Consider the following 19,091-nt stretch of genomic DNA (forward strand, 5'->3'; position numbering starts at 1 on the left):
ACTGCTTCAGATGGGTTAAATGCAGAGAGGAATTTCACAAGTGTACATGTGATGAATAAAGTTGTTGTTGTTCTGATTGTGTCAGCTTCTCTCTTACCCAAACCCCAAAAACTAAAGCAACTTCTTTCCTGCTTGCTTAGCCTGATTTTTAGCAAAATAGCATCCAGTTGGAATTTTTACCATTTTGTATACATTTTTGTTTTAAGCATGGACTGTATGGTGGCGCAGCATGTCCTGCAGGGTCTCCAGTAAGTGGATAGACTACACCAAGTTGTCCCCTAGGTGTGAAAGAACATGTGATTGTGTGTCCCATCCCATCGTCTCTTACTGGCATCAGATCCAGGATGTATTCCCACCTTGCGCCCAGTATTCCCTGGAGTTGGCTCTTGATCCACTGTGACCATGACCAGGATCAACTGGTGACTGAAGATGAGTGACATGATGAATGAATGAATTAATGAAAGAGTAGTATTTTGTATGGTAATGGTGAATAATTATGAATAATTAAGTTTAATGTATATTTTAAACAATGAAGGGTGCTAATAATTGTCCAACAGACTGTATAACAGTTATGCATCATATAAAGGCGGGCGATGTAAATTTTAATGATGCCAAACATTCCAAGACCATTGCAAGTATCCAATTTATATCATACTGTAATATTCAGTACAGTAACGCCACTGATAGTTCCAGTAGGCAATGTGTATTTTTACGGTATGTAATTCGCACATTGTTTTGTTTTTTTAGAAAAGTACGTTGTCAATGTTTTCACGTTTCTATCATAAAAGTCTCTTAACATAAAACCAGTTTGCTGAGCATCACTGGTAAAACCCATGACCTTAAACGGTTATGCTCAGTACCGTGTGATAGTAGGCAGTTAAATGTGAGGACAGTTAATCTTATTTTAATCTGTTTTATTAAACCATGTGTGCTATGCTTGTTATGAGTTTTGTAGTGTCATGCTCTATTGATCAATGTAGCATTTTAATCGAGAGGGAAGAGAAAACAGCATTGGAGTGCACACAATCTGCAAATCTTACCTGACCGCTGTGCTGCATGATTATTATCTAAAAAAAAATTTCAGAAGCTAAGCTCAGTCATTCCCACATGCTTTTCTAGCTCTAGCACTTTCTAGTGTTTAATTTCCAGGGAGACACTGCCACTTACAACCTTACACCTACAGTTCAGTGCAATTCTGATCAGGCAGTAAATAGGACTTTAGTTATAGTAGATATACAAGATTAGTAGATAAGTAGATTTAGGTCTAATTAAACTGTAGATAGAGCTTTGTATTTCTTCAATATATAATCAGTAGATGTTAAATTAAAGGTCGGGCAGCATGGTGGTGTAGTGGTTAGCACTGTCACCTCACAGCAAGAAGGTTCTGGGTTCAAGCCCAGTGGCCAGCGGGGGCCTTTCTGTGTGGAGTTTGCATGTTCTATCTGTGTCTGCGTGGGTTTCCTCCGGGTGCTCCGGTTTCCCCCACAGTCCAAAGACATGCAGGTTAGGTTAATTGGTGGCTCTAAATTGACCGTGGGTGTGAATGGTTGTTTGTCTATGTGTCAGCCCTGCAATGATCTGGTGACTTGTCCAGGGTGTATCCCGCCTCTCACCCATAGTCAGCTGGGATAGGCTCCAGCTTGCCCGCGACCCTGCACAGGAAAAGCGGTTATGGATGATGGATATTAAAGGTGCAATAGTCTTCATTTCTTACTAGTTCCAATCTTCTTCTTTCAACTGCTCCCATTAGGGGTCACCACAGCAGATCTGTTCTGCATATTTGATTTGGCATAGGTTTTACACCAGATGCCCTTCCTGGCACAACCCTCCCCAGGCTTGGGACTGGCACTAAGTATGCACTGTCTTGTACAACTCCAGTGGCTGAGGGTTTTTTTTTTTAAAGATATTTTTTGGGCTTTTTTCACCTTTATTGGATAGGACAGTGTAGAGACAGGAAATGAGCAGGAGAGAGATGGGGAGGGATCAGGAAATGACCTCGGATCGGAATCGAACCCGGGTCCTCGGATTTATGGTGTGGCGCCTTATCCACCTGAGACCCCTGTCCGCTGTGGGGTTTGAACCCAGAACCATCTTGCTGTGAGGTGACAATGCTAATCACTACTCCACCGTGCCACCCCTTACTCGTACCAGTAATGTGTAGAAAATTATGTAGAAATAAAAAATAATTGTTTTTTTAAGCCAGAAGAAGTGTATCACGTAGGTGAGGAAAAACAAAACGGTTTGAAAATGCTTTCCAGTCCAGGAATTTTTGCTCATATTAGGATTGGCCTCTTGTCAATCATTTTACAGACACGCCCCCAACACCCCTCACCCACATTCTCATAAATCATTATGAGGAGAAATTTGCATGTTTTTGTAGAGTTGTAACTTGGCTTTCAAGCAATTGGACACCCAAGTGTGGTTGGAAATGATGTCATGACAGTTCTTGCTAATGGTAGTTCTAGCTGACCCTTCTAATTGTTGGGGGCGGAGCTTTGTGGCGCTAAATTTAAAAAAAAAAAATCATTTAAATCTTATTCAACTTTACCCAATTACTGATTAGAGAGCTAGTTTTCACAACTCTTATCTAATGAACCTTTAATGATGGATTTTAAGTAACCCAAAGGGGTTTAAAATATGTGAAGTCATGTAGTCAGACATTTAAATTGTAGGCAGTTTAGAGGAGTTTTTCAGTCAGGTTTAAAATCATCACAGCATATCAGTGGTGAGTAGCATGGGACCAGTGGTGAGGACAAAACTCAACAACAGATAATGAGAGTGTGAGGGCAAACCATGGGAAATTATCACTCTTGTTGTTTGAAATAAAGTAGCAAGCTGCTCTTCTTTGGAGTGCTCAGCCAGGTTCCCCGCTTCCCTCCCATCTCCCAAAAACATGTTGGTACAGTAGGTGGCCTGGCTGTGATAAATTGCCACTAGGTGTGAATGAGTGTGCGAATTTGTATAGTGCTTTTAACAATAGACATTGTCACAAAGCAGCTTTTCAGAAAAATATACATTTTAAACATCAATATATCCTTCAGTGGGGAACCATCAAGGCCTTCTAGGCCTTCAGAGAAGGTCCAAACCTATCAGCATTTCAAATGTTCATTTAATTTCTTTAATTGCTTTCTTTCTTTAATAATTTCATTATAATTATTCTCTTCTAACTCTAATTTGGCCTCATTTTCTATCAAATTTGCTTCAGAAATGAAAGGGTTACTGTCCTGAAAACATTAAAATAGAGTTATACAATGAGATTGTTTTGTTTGTTGTCTCTAAGGCGGCATGGTGGTGTAGTGGTTAGCACTGTCACAGCAAGAAGGTTCTGGGTTCAAGCCCAGTGGCTGGTGGGGGCCTTTTTGTGTGGAGTTTGCATGTTCTCCCCTGGGTTCCTCCAGGTGCTCCAGTTTCCCCCACAGTTCAAAGACATGCAGTTAGGTTAAAGTGCCCTTGAGCAAGGTACTTAGGTGGTGTTTACATTAGACCATATCAGCGGATCATCAGATTAACATTTTTAAAACGATTCGCGTGCACACAGCAACGCTAATACACGATTCACGTGCACACAGCAACGCCAATACACGGATACGCTCGGCTCCGCAGGCATCCTGCGCTCCAAATCACTCCGCCCTGAACAGCGAGTGCCCTCTGGAGGGTGCGCACTCCGGCCCTGCGCAGCTCACAGAGCGCGCGAGTGAAGTGCACGAGCAGTGATTCGGGACAAATAGCAGGAAGTGAAAGTCCGCGCCGTTTTTCAGCAGTCGCGTCACATGACCAACATGGCATGACCAACGCCAGCGAATCAGGAAGGTGGATGTCACAGTGACGTTGTCCAATGACGACGTCAGCTAGAGCTCAGCACAGCGTATCCTCGTTCCTCAATGTTTACACAGCACCGGATCAGATACGTAATGGATTGAATACGTGGGCCCTGGCGGATTCAAGTTATTCCGCCTGTGGAGTCGTTTCCCGGCGTTTTAATGTGAACGGACAGTGCATCCGTGACGAAAACGAGATGGATACGGTCTAATGTAAACACCACCTTAACCCCTGACTGCTCCCCAGGTGCTGTAGTGTGGCTGCCCACTGCTCTGGGTGTGTGTGGGTGTGTGTGTGTTCACTGCTTCAGATGGGATGAATCTCACTGTGCTTGAAGTGTGCATGTGACAAATAAAGGTTTCTTCTTCTTCTCTAAGCAGAAGGGTTTAGAGCTAGTTCATTCATCGGTTAGGACTTCGTTGACAAGCCGGAAGGCCAAGGCAATGTATGTTTATTTAGGAAGTGACAGATGAATTAACCAATCAGATTTTGATTTATAGTGAGAGGGACCAAAAATTTGTCGCCCTTCTGAAAAACACAGTTTCTTCTGAAAAACAGAAGAAATTGTGTTTCGAATTAATTTGAAGACTTTCATTAAATTTAACAATGCATCTCTTCAACGCTAGCTTAACCACAAGTCAGCGCCATCAGCGCAGCAGTGACGTAACATTCGTCAGTAGTGTTAGCGAACGCTAATAAAGCAGTCAAGCCAGTGCTATCGAGAGCAAGTAGCACAGGCTAATGACCAAAAAAACCAAGATTTCTGCCTCTAGACTCTTCTTCCACACACACTCGCTACAGTATTTTTCACTCATACTTAAGTATTCATTTCCCTATGTAATTTACTTAGTTACTTTTAAAATCGACATGGACAGCTACACACAACAGAGCTACCTGGCTTCCTGCCACTAATCCCTTGCAAAATCCTTTGCAAAAGTTTTGGCTGAGCCGAAGTCCCAGCTCTAAAAGTAACGGTTCACCACTGATATCCTTAATGAGCAAACCTGAGGCGACGGTGGTGAGGAAAAACTCCCTGAGACAGCATGAGGAAAAAACCATGAGAGGAACCAGAGTCAAAAGGGAACCCATCCTCATCTGGGTGATAACAGATAGTCTCATCTCATTCTCATTATCTCTAGAATAGAATAGAATAGAATAGAATGCCTTTACGGTATTGTCACTATACACATGTACAATGAGATTAAAGCATCTCCAATAACAGTGCAAACAACGTGTAGAGAGGGAGGGAGAGAGAGAGGAAGGGGGAAGGGAAAAAAGAGGAAAGAAAAAAAAGGGGGGGTAAGGTGCACAGTCTGAGGTGTATGTGTTGTGTTACACATACACCTCAGCCGCTTTATCCTGTTCTACAGGGTTGCAGGCAAGCTGGAGCCTATCCCAGCTGACTACGGGCGAAAAGCGGGGTACACCCTGGACAAGTCGCCAGGTCATCACAGGGCAACCATTCACACCTACGGTCAATTTAGAGTCACCAGTTAACCTAACCTGCATGTCTTTGGACTGTGGAGGAAACCGGAGCACCCAGAGGAAACCCACACGGACACGGGAAGAACATGCAAACTCCGCACAGAAAGGCCCTCGCTGGCCACGGGGCTCGAACCCGGACTTTCTTGCTGTGAGGCAGCAGCGCTAACCACTACACCACCATGCCGCCCCATAACAGATAGTGTAATTATAAATAACTCACTTGTATAACTGTGTTATATGGTGAAAAAGTGCAATTGTGTAACCAGAAATTAATTACAGTTTTGACATGAACTCAATAAATTGTACACAAAAAGATGCATAATGAAATTTTTGTTCTTATAGCTATTACAAGGGACAATATTTATTATTTGAAACAATAACTTCCAGTGTACAAGGAAACTGGGTAAAGAGTCAGTAGGGAAATATCCTATTCATTAAAAAAGGACTTTTTGAAATCAAAGCATGTAATAATTAACGAAACACAATAACTACACCAATGAAAAACAGAAGAAATTGTGTTTCGAATTAATTTGAAGACTTTCATTAAATTTAACAATGTATCTTTTCACAGTTTGCTGATTCTCTTATATATATATCAGTAGAATGTCATACTCCTCCCTGTCAGACTGTACAGAAAAACGTGTGATTTTCCTGAGACGGTGGTGTTTATCGGTTGAGAGCATCAGGTGAAAAACCTCACTGTTGATGAGGTTATTGTGTGTGTGCTTGGTTGTGTAGTATACGCACCACTACAAAGGGAAAAGGACAGATTTACAGGAAAGAATTATGTCATGTGAGCTGTACAGAGATGTGTGGACTTGTGGAGTGTACACTTACTCCCACTTTGTCTCTCTGTATTACTTCCCTGCCCCCTAGTGGATGAAGTATAGCTTCATTCCTGTACTGTACGTCTAGCAGTAGCGAGTGAGGCGACTGAATTTATGTTCTAGTCCCAAAGAAAGTGAGTCCCATCATTCACCTGGTTCCTCTGAATGGTCAGAAATTCCCCTGGGGAGATTTACAGTCATGATACGATGTTATCCTTAAAGTGGATAGTAGAAATTCCTTCAAGATCTCATCTCATTATCTCTAGCCGCTTTATCCTTCTACAGGGTCACAGGCAAGCTGGAGCCTATCCCAGCTGACTACGGGCGAAAGGCGGGGTACACCCTGGACAAGTCGCCAGGTCATCACAGGGCTGACACATAGACACAGACAACCATTCACACTCACATTCACACCTACGCTCAATTTAGAGTCACCAGTTAACCTAACCTGCATGTCTTTGGACTGTGGGGGAAACCGGAGCACCCGGAGGAAACCCACGTGGACACGGGGAGAACATGCAAACTCCACACAGAAAGGCCCTCGCCGGCCCCGGGGCTCGAACCCGGACCTTCTTGCTGTGAGGCGACAGCGCTAACCACTACACCACCGTGCCGCCCTCCTTCAAGATTAAACCACAAATCTAGTCATTACAGCTAATTAGCATGAGACATTACAGAATGACCTGGATTACACAGTGACACTTATGTACAACCCCAAATCAGAAAGTTTTTTGACGGTATGCTGAAATTGAAATGAAAACTGAAAACAATGATTTGTCAATTATCTTTGCTCTGCATTGCACTCAAAACAACACAACAGCACATTATTTGATGTTTTACCTCACGAACGGTATTGTCTTTTCTTTTTTTTTAATGAACACATTACAATTTTGATTCTTGCAACACATTTCAAAATAAGTTGGGACAGGAAATCATTAACCACTTGGTAATGTGACCATTCCTTCTTACAACACTTAAGATGTTTAGGGACTGAAGACACCAAGTGATGAAGCGTTTCAGGTGTCATTTTGTCCCATTCTTCCTGCAAACAGGTTTTAAGGTGTGCAGTAGTACGGGGTCGTCATTGTCATATTTTTATTCAAATTTTGTTTCAAAATTGACCACACATTCTCTATTAGGGACTGACCAAGCACCTGCACCCTCTTCTTCCACAGCCATGCCTTTGTAATGTGTGCAGTATTTCTTGTTGAAACAATGAAACACAAGTCAAAGTAAATTTAGAAATCGCTGCTTTCTATTTTTATTTGCATTTTCCATACCATCCCAACTTTTTCTGATTTGGGGTTGTGTTTGGCAGAACTGAAGACACTGAGAAGTTACACCAGGAACCGCTACGCTCGCTCACTTTCTGTGGAGATAGATGGAGCTCTATATGCAGTGGATCTGGATGGTGAATACCAACCAGCCAGCAGCAGGAACCTGAACCACGGCCACCAGGAAGAGGAGGTGTTCAGCGGGATGGGTCCGACTGCTGAGACGCAAACCAGCAACAGCCTGACATTGCCTTCATCTATTAAAGTCACACACAGGTAAGATGTAAGGTGTGTGTGTGTGTGTGTGTGTGTGTGTGTGTGTGTGTGTGTGTGTGTTTACTGCAGGCTCTAATTGATCAAAAGACAGAAAGCAGAACCAAGTTATGGTACTTTTTATTGATTATTGAATAATACTTTATTTAAAATGAAGCCACGCAACAACCTTTTTTCTTCACATTTTATCCACATTTTATACAATATACAGAGTTCATGACATGTCTGTGATATGATATTTGGCAGAGTAGATGTAATGTCAGGAAAGATATACAGTAACAGTGAAACCAGGAAAGATGAACATCCAGTCGCTTTAGCAAATTAATCCTAGACATTTCACAATGACCTTGATAGAACGACATACACAAACTCACGCCTCCATATTTAGCAGAACTGATGATGATATAACTGAATTTCCCTTTTGCACAGCATTTTAAAGTTGCTTTAAAAAAAATACTTGCTGAACACCATGAGAGACACAGTGTTAGATTTCATTTGTTTGTAACTAATACCAGATATTCACTTATTTAGTATAATCCGCTATGCATATCTGTGTAATAATTGTTTTGCGACTGTATTTACTGCATAATAATGACAGTGTTATTCAGTGTGTAATTAGTAAACATTTCTAAACCTGTTATTGTTTCAGTCCAAAGATTTTAGCTATGATTTGTAATTTCCCATGCAGTGAACGTTCTAGTATATTTCAGGCTTCTGTGTATATTTTCCAGCCCACATATAAACTCCATCACTAAGCTCCGCCTCTTTTTGGTTCAGAGACAAAGGCTTGTCATTGTTTTGATTACACTCACGGAAAATGTCTTCGGTCTTGATGTATGTTGACTGTATGTTTTATTTCCAGGTGTTCCATCTTGGCCAACGATACAGTAAAGTGCGACGTAGGACTGTACAAATCACTGCAAGCATGGAAAGATCATAAACTCCACATCGATCATGAGGTAGGTAAAATATATAAATACATACTGGAAATACTCACTTTTCACAAACATTACACACATTCAGACTTTTGTAATGAAGAGCAAACCTTCATCCTTCAGATCGAGACACTACAGACGAAGATTAAGAACCTGAGAGAGGTCAGAGGTCACCTGAAGAGGGTGAGGCCTGGGGACTGTGACTGCAGCAAGTACATGTAAGAGTGACAGCCATCAATCACAATTTTACACCTGTACTCAGCCACTGAGAGCTTCACAGTGATGTTTAGAAACATTATTGAATAGACAGGACTGGAATCTAATTGGTTATGACAGGCTTGAGTTACATTTATTGTTTATTTGAAATATATACTGTATATATATATAATTTCTATTTCTATCCACATTCACTGGATATGAGCAATTGCGCACTCTGATTGGCTACTCTACTACTAGGATATGAGCTCATATACCATGAGTAGAGAAAAACAAAATGGCGGCGCGTGTTGCTGAGCCAACTGAGGACGAGATAAAAATTCTACTCGAAAACAAAACCCAAAAAATACAAAAAAAGCAACAAAATATGGAATAAAAGTATTTGATGGTAAGAACATATCTTTTTTATTTTTCAAGAATTATTATCATAGCATTTTTCACAAATTGCTACTGTCATTCCGCCGATTTGTTATTTTTTTACATTCTAAGTAGAAATTAGTTTGTCGGACGTTTTGTGTCAAGTTTTTATTTATCGAATTTGCAAAAAATAAAAATGCTCTGTTTCTTAAAATCCAGTGAATGTAAATATAATAAAACAGTTATTCCACTCAATCTTGTCGTACATGGCTTATAGCCAACTTGGTGCTACACTATATATATATATATATATATATATATATATATATATATATATATATATATATATATGAGTGATTCCACGCTTATGGGTACTGAAATGGGGACATGAACTTATTTTTAAAAATTCACCTAAAACCATTTCTTTTTTTACCATCAGGTCACAAAACATGTAATCTTTAATGAATGATGTGTTAAAAGATAACTTTAATTTCTGAGATGTAATAAAAACATATTTATATGCCAAAGTCAAGCCTATGAGTTCCAAAATGATGTCTGTTACATTACTTCTGTTACGATTGTCCATCTCGCGTCTGTTACAAATTAATTACAATCTAGCTATATACCATGTTAATCTTATTGAAAGAATGTGTATGTTTATTCTACTACACATGTTTATTAATTATATTTGCTAAAACATCACCTTCCTATGTTTCAAAAAGTAATTCTACATTGTTAAAATTGAGAATATATATGTCCACAACACTTCTGTTACGTTCTGACTTTGGCATATAAATATGTTTTTATTACATCTCAGAAAATTAAAGTTATCTTTTAACATATCATTCATTAAAGATTACATGTTTTGTGACCTGATGGTAAAAAAAGAAATGGTTTTAGGTGAATTTTTAAAAATAAGTTCATGTCCCCATTTCAGTACCCATAAGCGTGGAATCACTCATATATATAAACCTTATTCAAACCTCATATTACATATAATATAATTTTAGGGTAGTAATAATAATAATAATAATAATAATAATAATAATAATAATAATTCTCTTATGTGTTTCAGCTACAAATCCAAGTTCAAGAGTAAGCTGAGAAAATATAAATCGGACAGCATGCATCCATTCAGGTGAAAAAAGTGTGTGTGTGTGTGTGTGTGTGTGTGTGTGTGTGTGTGTGTGTGTGTGTGTGTCATACAGTTTTTATGGAGAGTATCAGTGGATTTAACATTGTCTCTCTGCAGGAAAGCACAGGAGAAGGATAAGAGGGCGTGGCTAGCGATGGAGCAGAAGCGCAGGAAGAAGCTCAGGAAGATGTTGAAGCGCCTGCGTAACAATGACACATGCAGCATGCCAGGCCTCACCTGCTTCACGCATGATAACCAGCACTGGCACACTGCCCCCTACTGGTCCTGTATGACATGAGCGTGCCCACACCCACACACACACACACTTCTTTAATTCCTGTCTGCTTTTGCATCTCACCATACTTTGCTTACAGTGGGACCTTTCTGCGCCTGCACCAGTGCCAACAACAACACATACTGGTGCATGAGGACTATCAATGAGACACACAACTTCCTGTTCTGCGAGTTTGCTACAGGCTTCCTGGAATACTTTGACCTTAACACAGATCCATACCAGGTCAGAATTTTGGCTCGATATCAAAAGGAAGGTGGAAGCGTAAAATTGTTCCTTAACTCTAATACACAGTAGTTGATCATAACTCATTAAATGAAAATAGTCTCTGCAGTGAACACAGGAGGTTCAGTTTGTCCAAATAAGCAATAGTGTGTTGTGTTTGTGTGTATATAGTTGATCAATGCTGTAAACACACTGGATCGACACGTTCTGAACCAAATGCACGTTCAGCTCATGGAGCTGCGAGGCTGCAAGGGCCACAAACAGTGTAACCCCCGCATACGCAATATGGACCTGGGTGAGTTCCACACACATGCTAATGCATGCATACACACTCATGCAGGTACCTGACTACACCCACACAAAGCTGGAGTATTTGCTGGAATATTTGCTCTCAAATTACACACAACGCTCGTCCTCCATACCTCTGTGCCATGGCTACGGATGGTGCTGAGAGTAGTGTTCCCACGTCTCCGTCATCCTCATCCTCACATGTCCCTGGCCCTGCCTTGCTTTCTGTTCTCTGTTTTCATGCAAACAGACCTTCTCATATTAAATATCTGAGCTGCTCTGCTGCTGCTGCAGTCAGGTGCCTATTGTTAGCATCCTGCAACGACGACCCTAATCTTGTGTGTTTCTTTATAACTGTTGATTGTTGTAGTATTAAATGATGTTAATTAAAATCCATCAGATTCTTCATTTAAAAAAAAAAAGAAAAATCAGTCAGGCGTATTACCTTGCTACATCTTTTTTCTTTCCTCATTGCCTATTGAACACAGCAGAAACCAGTTTCAGAAATGTTATGTTGATCTGAAAGTTGATATCATGCAAAATATTGAAACAAATAATTATAATCTAAGCTTAAAACTCAGTAAGTATTTCTCCAAGCAGCAACTAATATAAGCTGTGGTAGTGTCACATACAAACTGAATATAATAAGAAGCATGTAAATAGGCCAGACAGCTCATTATTTTATAAAGGAGTGTGTACGTCACTGTAACTTTATGTCTTCACTCTCTCTAACTAATGATATTGTCTCTTCTTCAGGAGGCAAAGAGAGAAGCAGCTATGATGAATACAGGTATCTTCGTTAAACGAATTCATGACTTCAGTAGAGTAGTATGACACTAACAGACTGGTATGACTCAGACTGAGCGTCTGCTATAAACAGCATTTGTTAGCCAACAGTTTGCTTGCATTGATGAATGCAACACACCTTTACAGTTTAAAAACAGGTTACATGTGTTAGATATGTGCTGATAGTAAAATAAAGGAGAAGACTTTTTGAATTTTGTTTAATTTAATTTGTGGGTTTTCTCTGGGTGGTTTCTTGGTTTCCTCCTAATGGTCTAAAACACACCAGTAAGCAGAATGGCTACATGACATTGTCCCGAGTTGTGAATGAGTGTGTGTGTGTGTGTGTGTGTGCTTGGTGCCCTGAGATGGACTGGTGTCCCATGCCATTGGTGTATTCCCAATTCACGCCCAGTATTCTTGGGATAGGATCCAGATTCACCACCACAGCCCTGGCCAGGACAAAGTGGTTCCTGAAGAGACGACTTGATGGACGAATGAAAAGGAAATTATGAAATGAATAAAAAACAATGCATAATGAAAGTTTAATTTGTACAATTACAACCCCGATTCCAAAAAAGTTGGGACAAAGTACAAATTGTAAATAAAAACTGAATGCAATAATTTACAAATCTCAAAAACTGATATTGTATTCACAATAGAACATAACATATCAAATGTCGAAAGTGAGACATTTTGAAATTTCATGCCAAATATTGGCTCATTTGAAATTTCATGACAGCAACACATCTCAAAAAAGTTGGGACAGGGGCAATAAGAGGCTGGAAAAGTTAAAGGTAAAAAAAAGGAACAGCTGGACGACCGAATTGCAACTCATTAGGTCAATTGGCAATAGGTCATTAACATGACTGGGTATAAAAAGAGCATCTTGGAGTGGCAGCGGCTCTCAGAAGTAAAGATGGGAAGAGGATCACCAATCCCCCTAATTCTGCGCCGACAAATAGTGGAGCAATATCAGAAAGGAGTTCGACAGTGTAAAATTGCAAAGAGTTTGAACATATCATCATCTACGGTGCATAATATCATCAAAAGATTCAGAGAATCTGGAAGAATCTCTGTGCGTAAGGGTCAAGACTGGAAAACCATACTGGGTGCCCGTGATCTTCGGGCCCTTAGACGGCACTGCATCACATACAGGCATGCTTCTGTATTGGAAATCACAAAATGGGCTCAGGAATATTTCCAGAGAACATTATCTGTGAACACAATTCACCGTGCCATCCGCCGTTGCCAGCTAAAACTCTATAGTTCAAAGAAGAAGCCGTATCTAAACATGATCCAAAAGCGCAGACGTCTTCTCTGGGCCAAGGCTCATTTAAAATGGACTGTGGCAAAGTGGAAAACTGTTCTGTGGTCAGACGAATCAAAATTTGAAGTTCTTTATGGAAATCAGGGATGCCGTGTCATTCGGACTAAAGAGGAGAAGGACGACCCAAGTTGTTATCAGCGCTCAGTTCAGAAGCCTGCATCTCTGATGGTATGGGGTTGCATTAGTGCGTGTGGCATGGGCAGCTTACACATCTGGAAAGACACCATCAATGCTGAAAGGTATATCCAGGTTCTAGAGCAACATATGCTCCCATCCAGACGACGTCTCTTTCAGGGAAGACCTTGCATTTTCCAACATGACAATGCCAAACCACATACTGCATCAATTACAGCATCATGGCTGCGTAGAAGAAGGGTCCGGGTACTGAACTGGCCAGCCTGCAGTCCAGATCTTTCACCCATAGAAAACATTTGGCGCATCATAAAACGGAAGATACGACAAAAAAGACCTAAGACAGTTGAGCAACTAGAATCCTACATTAGACAAGAATGGGTTAACATTCCTATCCCTAAACTTGAGCAACTTGTCTCCTCAGTCCCCAGACATTTACAGACTGTTGTAAAGAGAAAAGGGGATGTCTCACAGTGGTAAACATGGCCCTGTCCCAACTTTTTTGAGATGTGTTGTTGTCATGAAATTTAAAATCACCTAATTTTCCTCTTTAAATGATACGTTTTCTCAGTTTAAACATTTGATATGTCATCTATGTTCTATTCTGAATAAAATACGGAATTTTGAAACTTCCACATCATTGCATTCCGTTTTTATTTACAATTTGTACTTTGTCCCAACTTTTTTGGAATCGGGGTTGTATTATGAAAGATTATTATTATTATTATTATTATTATTATTATTATTATTATTATTATTATTATAGCCCCAATTCCAAAAAAGTTGGGATGCTGTGTAAACCATAAATAAAAACAGAATGCAATAATTTGCAAATCATGGAAACCCCATATTTCATTGAAAATAGTACAAAGACAACATATCAAATGTTGAAACTGAGAAATTTTATTGTTTTTTGAAAAATATATGCTCATTTTGAATTGGAAGTCAGCAACACGTTTCAGAAAAGTTGGGATGGGGCAACAAAAGACTGGAAAAGTTGTTCAATGCTAAAAAAACAAAAAAAAATGGTTAATTGGTAACAGGTCAGTAACATGATTGGGTATAAAAAGAGCATCCCAGAGAGGCGGAGTCTCTCAGAAGTAAAGACGGGAAGGGGTTCACTGCTCTGTGAAATACTGCATGGGCAAACAGTACAACAATTTAAGAATAACGTTCCTCAATGTAAAATTGAAAAGAATTTGAAGATCACATCAGCTATGGTACATAATATCATTAAAAGATTAAGAGAATCCGGAGAAATCCCTGTATGCAAGAGACAAGGCTGAAAACTGACATTGGATGCCTGTGAGCTTCAGGCCCTCAGGCGACACTGCATTAAAAGCAGACACGTGTCTGTAGTGGAAATCACCGTATGGGCTCAGGAACACTACAGAAAACCATCATCTGTGAAAACAGTTCATTACTGCAGCCACAAATGGAAGTTAAAACCAGAAATAAACAATATCCAGAAACACTGTCACCTTCTCTGGGCCCGAGCTCTTTTACGATGGACTGAGGCGAAGTGGAAAATTGTCCCGAGGTCTGACAAATCAAAAGTAGAAATTCTTTTCAGAAATAATGAACACCACATCCTCCAGGCTAAAGAGGAGAGGGACCATCCGGCTTATCATCAGTGTACTGTTCAAAAGCCAGCACCTGTGATGGTATGAGGGTGCATTAGTGCACATGACATGGGTAGCTTGCACATCTTGGAAGGCATCATTAATGCTGAATGATATATACACGTTTCAGAGCAATATGCTGCCATCCAAACAAAATCATTTTCAGGGAAGGCCTTCCTTCTTTCAGCAGGACAATGCCAAACTGCTTTCTGCACATATTAAAACTGCATGACTCCATAGTAAAAGAGTCTGGCTGCTAAACTGGCCCGCCTGTAGTCCAGACCTGTCTCCCATTGAAAACATTTAGTGCATTATGAAGCGCAAAATGCGACAAAGGAGACCCCAAACTGTTGAGCAAATGAAATTGTATATCAGGCAAGAATGGGGCAACATTTCTCTTTCAGGGTGGCATGGTGGTGTAGTGGTTAGCACTGTCGCCTCACAGCAAGAAGGTTCTGGGTTCGATCCCCGTGGCCGGCGAGGGCCTTTCTGTGCGGAGTTTGCATGTTCTCCCCGTGTCCGCGTGGGTTTCCTCTGGGTGCTCCGGTTTCCCCCACAGTCCAAAGACATGCAGGTTAGGTTAACTGGTGACTCTAAATTGACCGTAGGTGTGAATGTGAGTGTGAATGGTTGTCTGTGTCTATGTGTCGGCCCTGTGATGACCTGGCGACTTGTCCAGGGTGTACCCCGCCTTTCGCCCGTAGTCAGCTGGGATAGGCTCCAGCTTGCCTGTGACCCTGTAGAAGGATAAAGTGGCTACAGATAATGAGATGAGATGAGATTTCTCTTTCAAAACTACAGCAACTGGTCTCCTCAGTTCCCAGATGTTTACAGAGTGTTGTTAAAAGTAAAGGTGATGCAACACAGTGATAAACATGCCCCTGTCTCAACTTTTTTGAAACGTGTTGCTGGCATCAAATTCAAAATAAGCATTTTTTTTTTAAGCAATAAAATTTCTCAGTTTCAACATTTGATATGTTGTCTTTGTACTATTTTCAATGAAATATGGGGTTTCCATGATTTGCAAATTATCGCATTCTGTTTTTATTTACAGTTTACACAGCGTCCCAACTTTTTTGGAAGTGGGGTTGTATTATTATTATTATTATTATTATTATTATTATTTACAACATTTAATTTCATTTAATTGAATTAAGGTGCTTTAATTAAGTTTTAGTTCAATTGAATTTGATTGCAGTTGGTTTTGATCAGCACTGTTCATTATTAATGGTTTGTCGTGAAACAGCGAGTGTCTGTTCAGTCTTCCACTGGACAGAACATTCTCAGCTTTTCTTTTATGTGTAGTTGGTACATTTTTGGTGATTAAATGGTCTTCTCCTTTATTTTAATTCCACATAGGACGTTACACTGCTCTCTCTCTCTCTCTCTCTCTCTCTCTCTCTCTCTCTCTCTCTCTCTCTCTCTCTCTCTCATCTTCTTGCATGTTTACTCTGGCTGCTGAGATGTACATGTTAAAGCTTGCAAGCCTTCTGACTGGCTCTCCTTAGTCACCTGCTTGAATTTGGGTGGCAGAGTAACACTGTTTTATCATTGCTTGTGGCATTAGGCAATTTCAGCGTCGCAAATGGCCCAAAATGAGGAAGTCTGCCTCCAAATTGCTGTGAGTTTGGACTGTTCTGCTTCTTCACCTTCCTTTGGGATATGAGACCACTAAACCACCGCCCAATCGAAATCATCTTTTCCCTTTCCTCTTATTTGACCTAAGTTTTGTTTGACTTGCTTTCCTATCTGCTTGTTTCAGAGAAGGTTTCTTGCTTTGTCTGTCTGCATGGAGGTTTTTTTTTTTCATACGTGGACTGCTGTTTTGTTTTTTGGGCCATTAGAGGGTAGATGCACCTCCTTCATTTCTCAACTCATCAACAAATCACTTATTACACCTCTCTGGTTCTGTAGGGGACTGCCTGGAGCACATATACGCCTTTATTCCTCTCTCTGATCATGTGCCTGGTTATTTCTCTCATCACTGTTTTGCTTAATTTGCTCCATATTCAGACTGTGAACATCAATCCATTCCATTTAAGGCATGTCACTATTATTTACATGTCGCCTTTTTATACTGAGAACTTTTCTGTTTTTAATATCAAACAGCAAATGTGTGTGTGTGTGTGTGTGTGTGTGTGTGTGTGTGTGTGTGTGTGTGTGTGTGTGTGTGTGTGATTTGCCTACATAGAGGGCAGATTTGGGAAGGATGGGAAGGATAAGGACGAGGCAGATAAGAGCCAGTTTCAACCCTTGTACACACTCGATGAGCACGTCTATGATCTCGACCTCAACTTCACCTTGAGCCTGGAGGACTGGGCCCACTTCAGCCGCTCCGTGGACCACACGTACACGTTTCTTAGCAACCATAACCGGCTTTGCCAACAAGACCTGATGGGAGGGGCCAGAGGAAGAGACTGTGCCCTTGTGTCCTCTGCCAGTGGGTCAGCTTCAGTCGTCTACCTGACCACTCTGGCCACTCCTGCTTTGTTGCTGAGGGAGGCAGGGACAGAACTTCTGAAACAAGCTTTAGGATTGAGAACGAAGCCACACCCCTCTTCCTCGGCTCCTCCCACTTCTTCTTTTTCTTCTTCTCCATCCAGACGTTTGCTCTCCTCCGGCCCACACGAGGAAAGGGACACTTCAGAGGAAAAGGTGAATAAGCTTTTGTGGAGTGGACGAACAGAAGAGGAGAAGAGAGAGGGGGAGGAGGAGGAGAAGGAGGAGGAGGAAGAGGACAGTGATGAAGATGACGAGGAAGAGGTTTTTATTAAGAAACGGACAGGTCGACAAAGATTCGGCACCGCCCACTGTGACTGCAGCTATTTCCAGGTCTCCGTCTGACTTTCTGTATGGGCCTACTGTCGTTACCTCGTTCCTCAGAGAAGACTCTTAACCTTCAACAGAAGTGTACAGAAGTTTACCTCCAGCCTACAACCAACCTCTTTCTCTCCTACCTCTCGTTCTCTCGTTCTGCCTCTTCGGTCCACATCAGTCTTCCGCATCAGCCACAGCCTCCAGGCTCTGTTTCTTTCCATTCCATCTGTCCCTCGTTTAAGTCTGTCTATCATGCTACATAACTAATATCCCAGAGATCAACTAGGCTTCAAAGAGTGCGCATTTCTTCATGGAAGATTTGATAGGTGAGGTTGTGGGAGTGATGAGAAAATTATAAGTGAAAGAATGTTGACGTGTTTGTATTGTGGATAAGTGTACATGTATTCTGTTGAGTTTTGTAAGTGCTGATGGCTGTGTGTACGTCTGCCCTGCACAGCTTCAGACCATGTGGCACATTCCCCAGTCTCTTTCCATAACTGCCTCAATGTCCAACAAGCCTGTTCGACATCCTGGCTGACCTTGAGGCCATGCCAGTAAGATGCTTGTTTAACCCTTATGTTCTGTTCCATTACAGTTGAAATGACCTATTTTAAATTTCTGCAGATAAAAATGATGTTACAATACAATGTTGTCTGTGCTCGTCCCAGTTGAAAATCATTTTCAGTATCAGTCAAAAGTCTGGACACACTTTCTCATTCATAGGTTTTTCTCTATTTTTATTCATTAAGAGAGACGTTATGTCTTAAAGTAATGATGGATGTCGTTTCTCTTTACTTAGTTGGTGGTTCTTGACATAATATGGATTATTACAGTTGAGGAATAGGGATATTTATTGTATTGTTATTATTTACTATTTACTGTTTGATCTCAGACACGTTAAGAAGGCAAGAAATTGCACTAATTAACTTTTGTCGAGGAACACCTGTTAATTGAAAAGCATTCCAGGTGACTACCCCATGAAGCTGGTTAAGATAATGCCAATAGTGTGCAAAGTGTCATCAAGGTAAACGCTGGCTACTTTGAAGAATCTAAAATATGACCCATATTTTGTTTTTATCCCCCGCTGGCTGAAAGGGCCGAAGGGGGTTATATGTCGTGGCGAAGTCCGTCCGTCTGTCTGTCCATCCGTCCCGGAAAGGGTTCTCACCTTCTGAAATCAACTCCTCTCACAATTTTTGGAGGAATTTCACAAAACTTGGCAAAAGGCTTTGTCATAGGACAGTAATATGCATATTGCAATTGTGTGTGTGTGTGTGTGTG

The 19,091-nt window shown here is 40.8% G+C and overlaps 1 protein-coding gene across 9 annotated transcripts in view; it reads left to right on the plus strand.

Annotated features, from left to right (window-relative positions):
* Positions 1-18,457, plus strand: part of sulf2b (sulfatase 2b) — a 292,990-nt gene extending 274,533 nt beyond the window's left edge. For 8 of the 9 annotated variants that reach the window (XM_060937992.1, XM_060937995.1, XM_060937993.1 and 5 more), the window contains 8 exons: positions 7,450-7,681; positions 8,541-8,637; positions 8,737-8,831; positions 10,262-10,324; positions 10,439-10,608; positions 10,696-10,838; positions 11,010-11,133; positions 17,185-18,457. In XM_060937992.1, coding sequence (XP_060793975.1) covers positions 7,450-7,681; positions 8,541-8,637; positions 8,737-8,831; positions 10,262-10,324; positions 10,439-10,608; positions 10,696-10,838; positions 11,010-11,133; positions 17,185-17,837 — 1,577 coding nt within the window. In that variant the 3' untranslated portion in view covers positions 17,838-18,457. Of the gene's footprint in view, positions 1-7,449; positions 7,682-8,540; positions 8,638-8,736; positions 8,832-10,261; positions 10,325-10,438; positions 10,609-10,695; positions 10,839-11,009; positions 11,134-11,882; positions 11,917-17,184 lie in introns of all 9 variants that reach the window. The other variant, XM_060937999.1, reaches the window with a different exon arrangement.
* The last annotated feature ends 634 nt before the right edge of the window (positions 18,458-19,091 follow it).

This window comes from Neoarius graeffei, chromosome 13, assembly GCF_027579695.1.
Source record: "Neoarius graeffei isolate fNeoGra1 chromosome 13, fNeoGra1.pri, whole genome shotgun sequence".
Taxonomy (NCBI): Eukaryota; Metazoa; Chordata; class Actinopteri; order Siluriformes; family Ariidae; genus Neoarius; species Neoarius graeffei.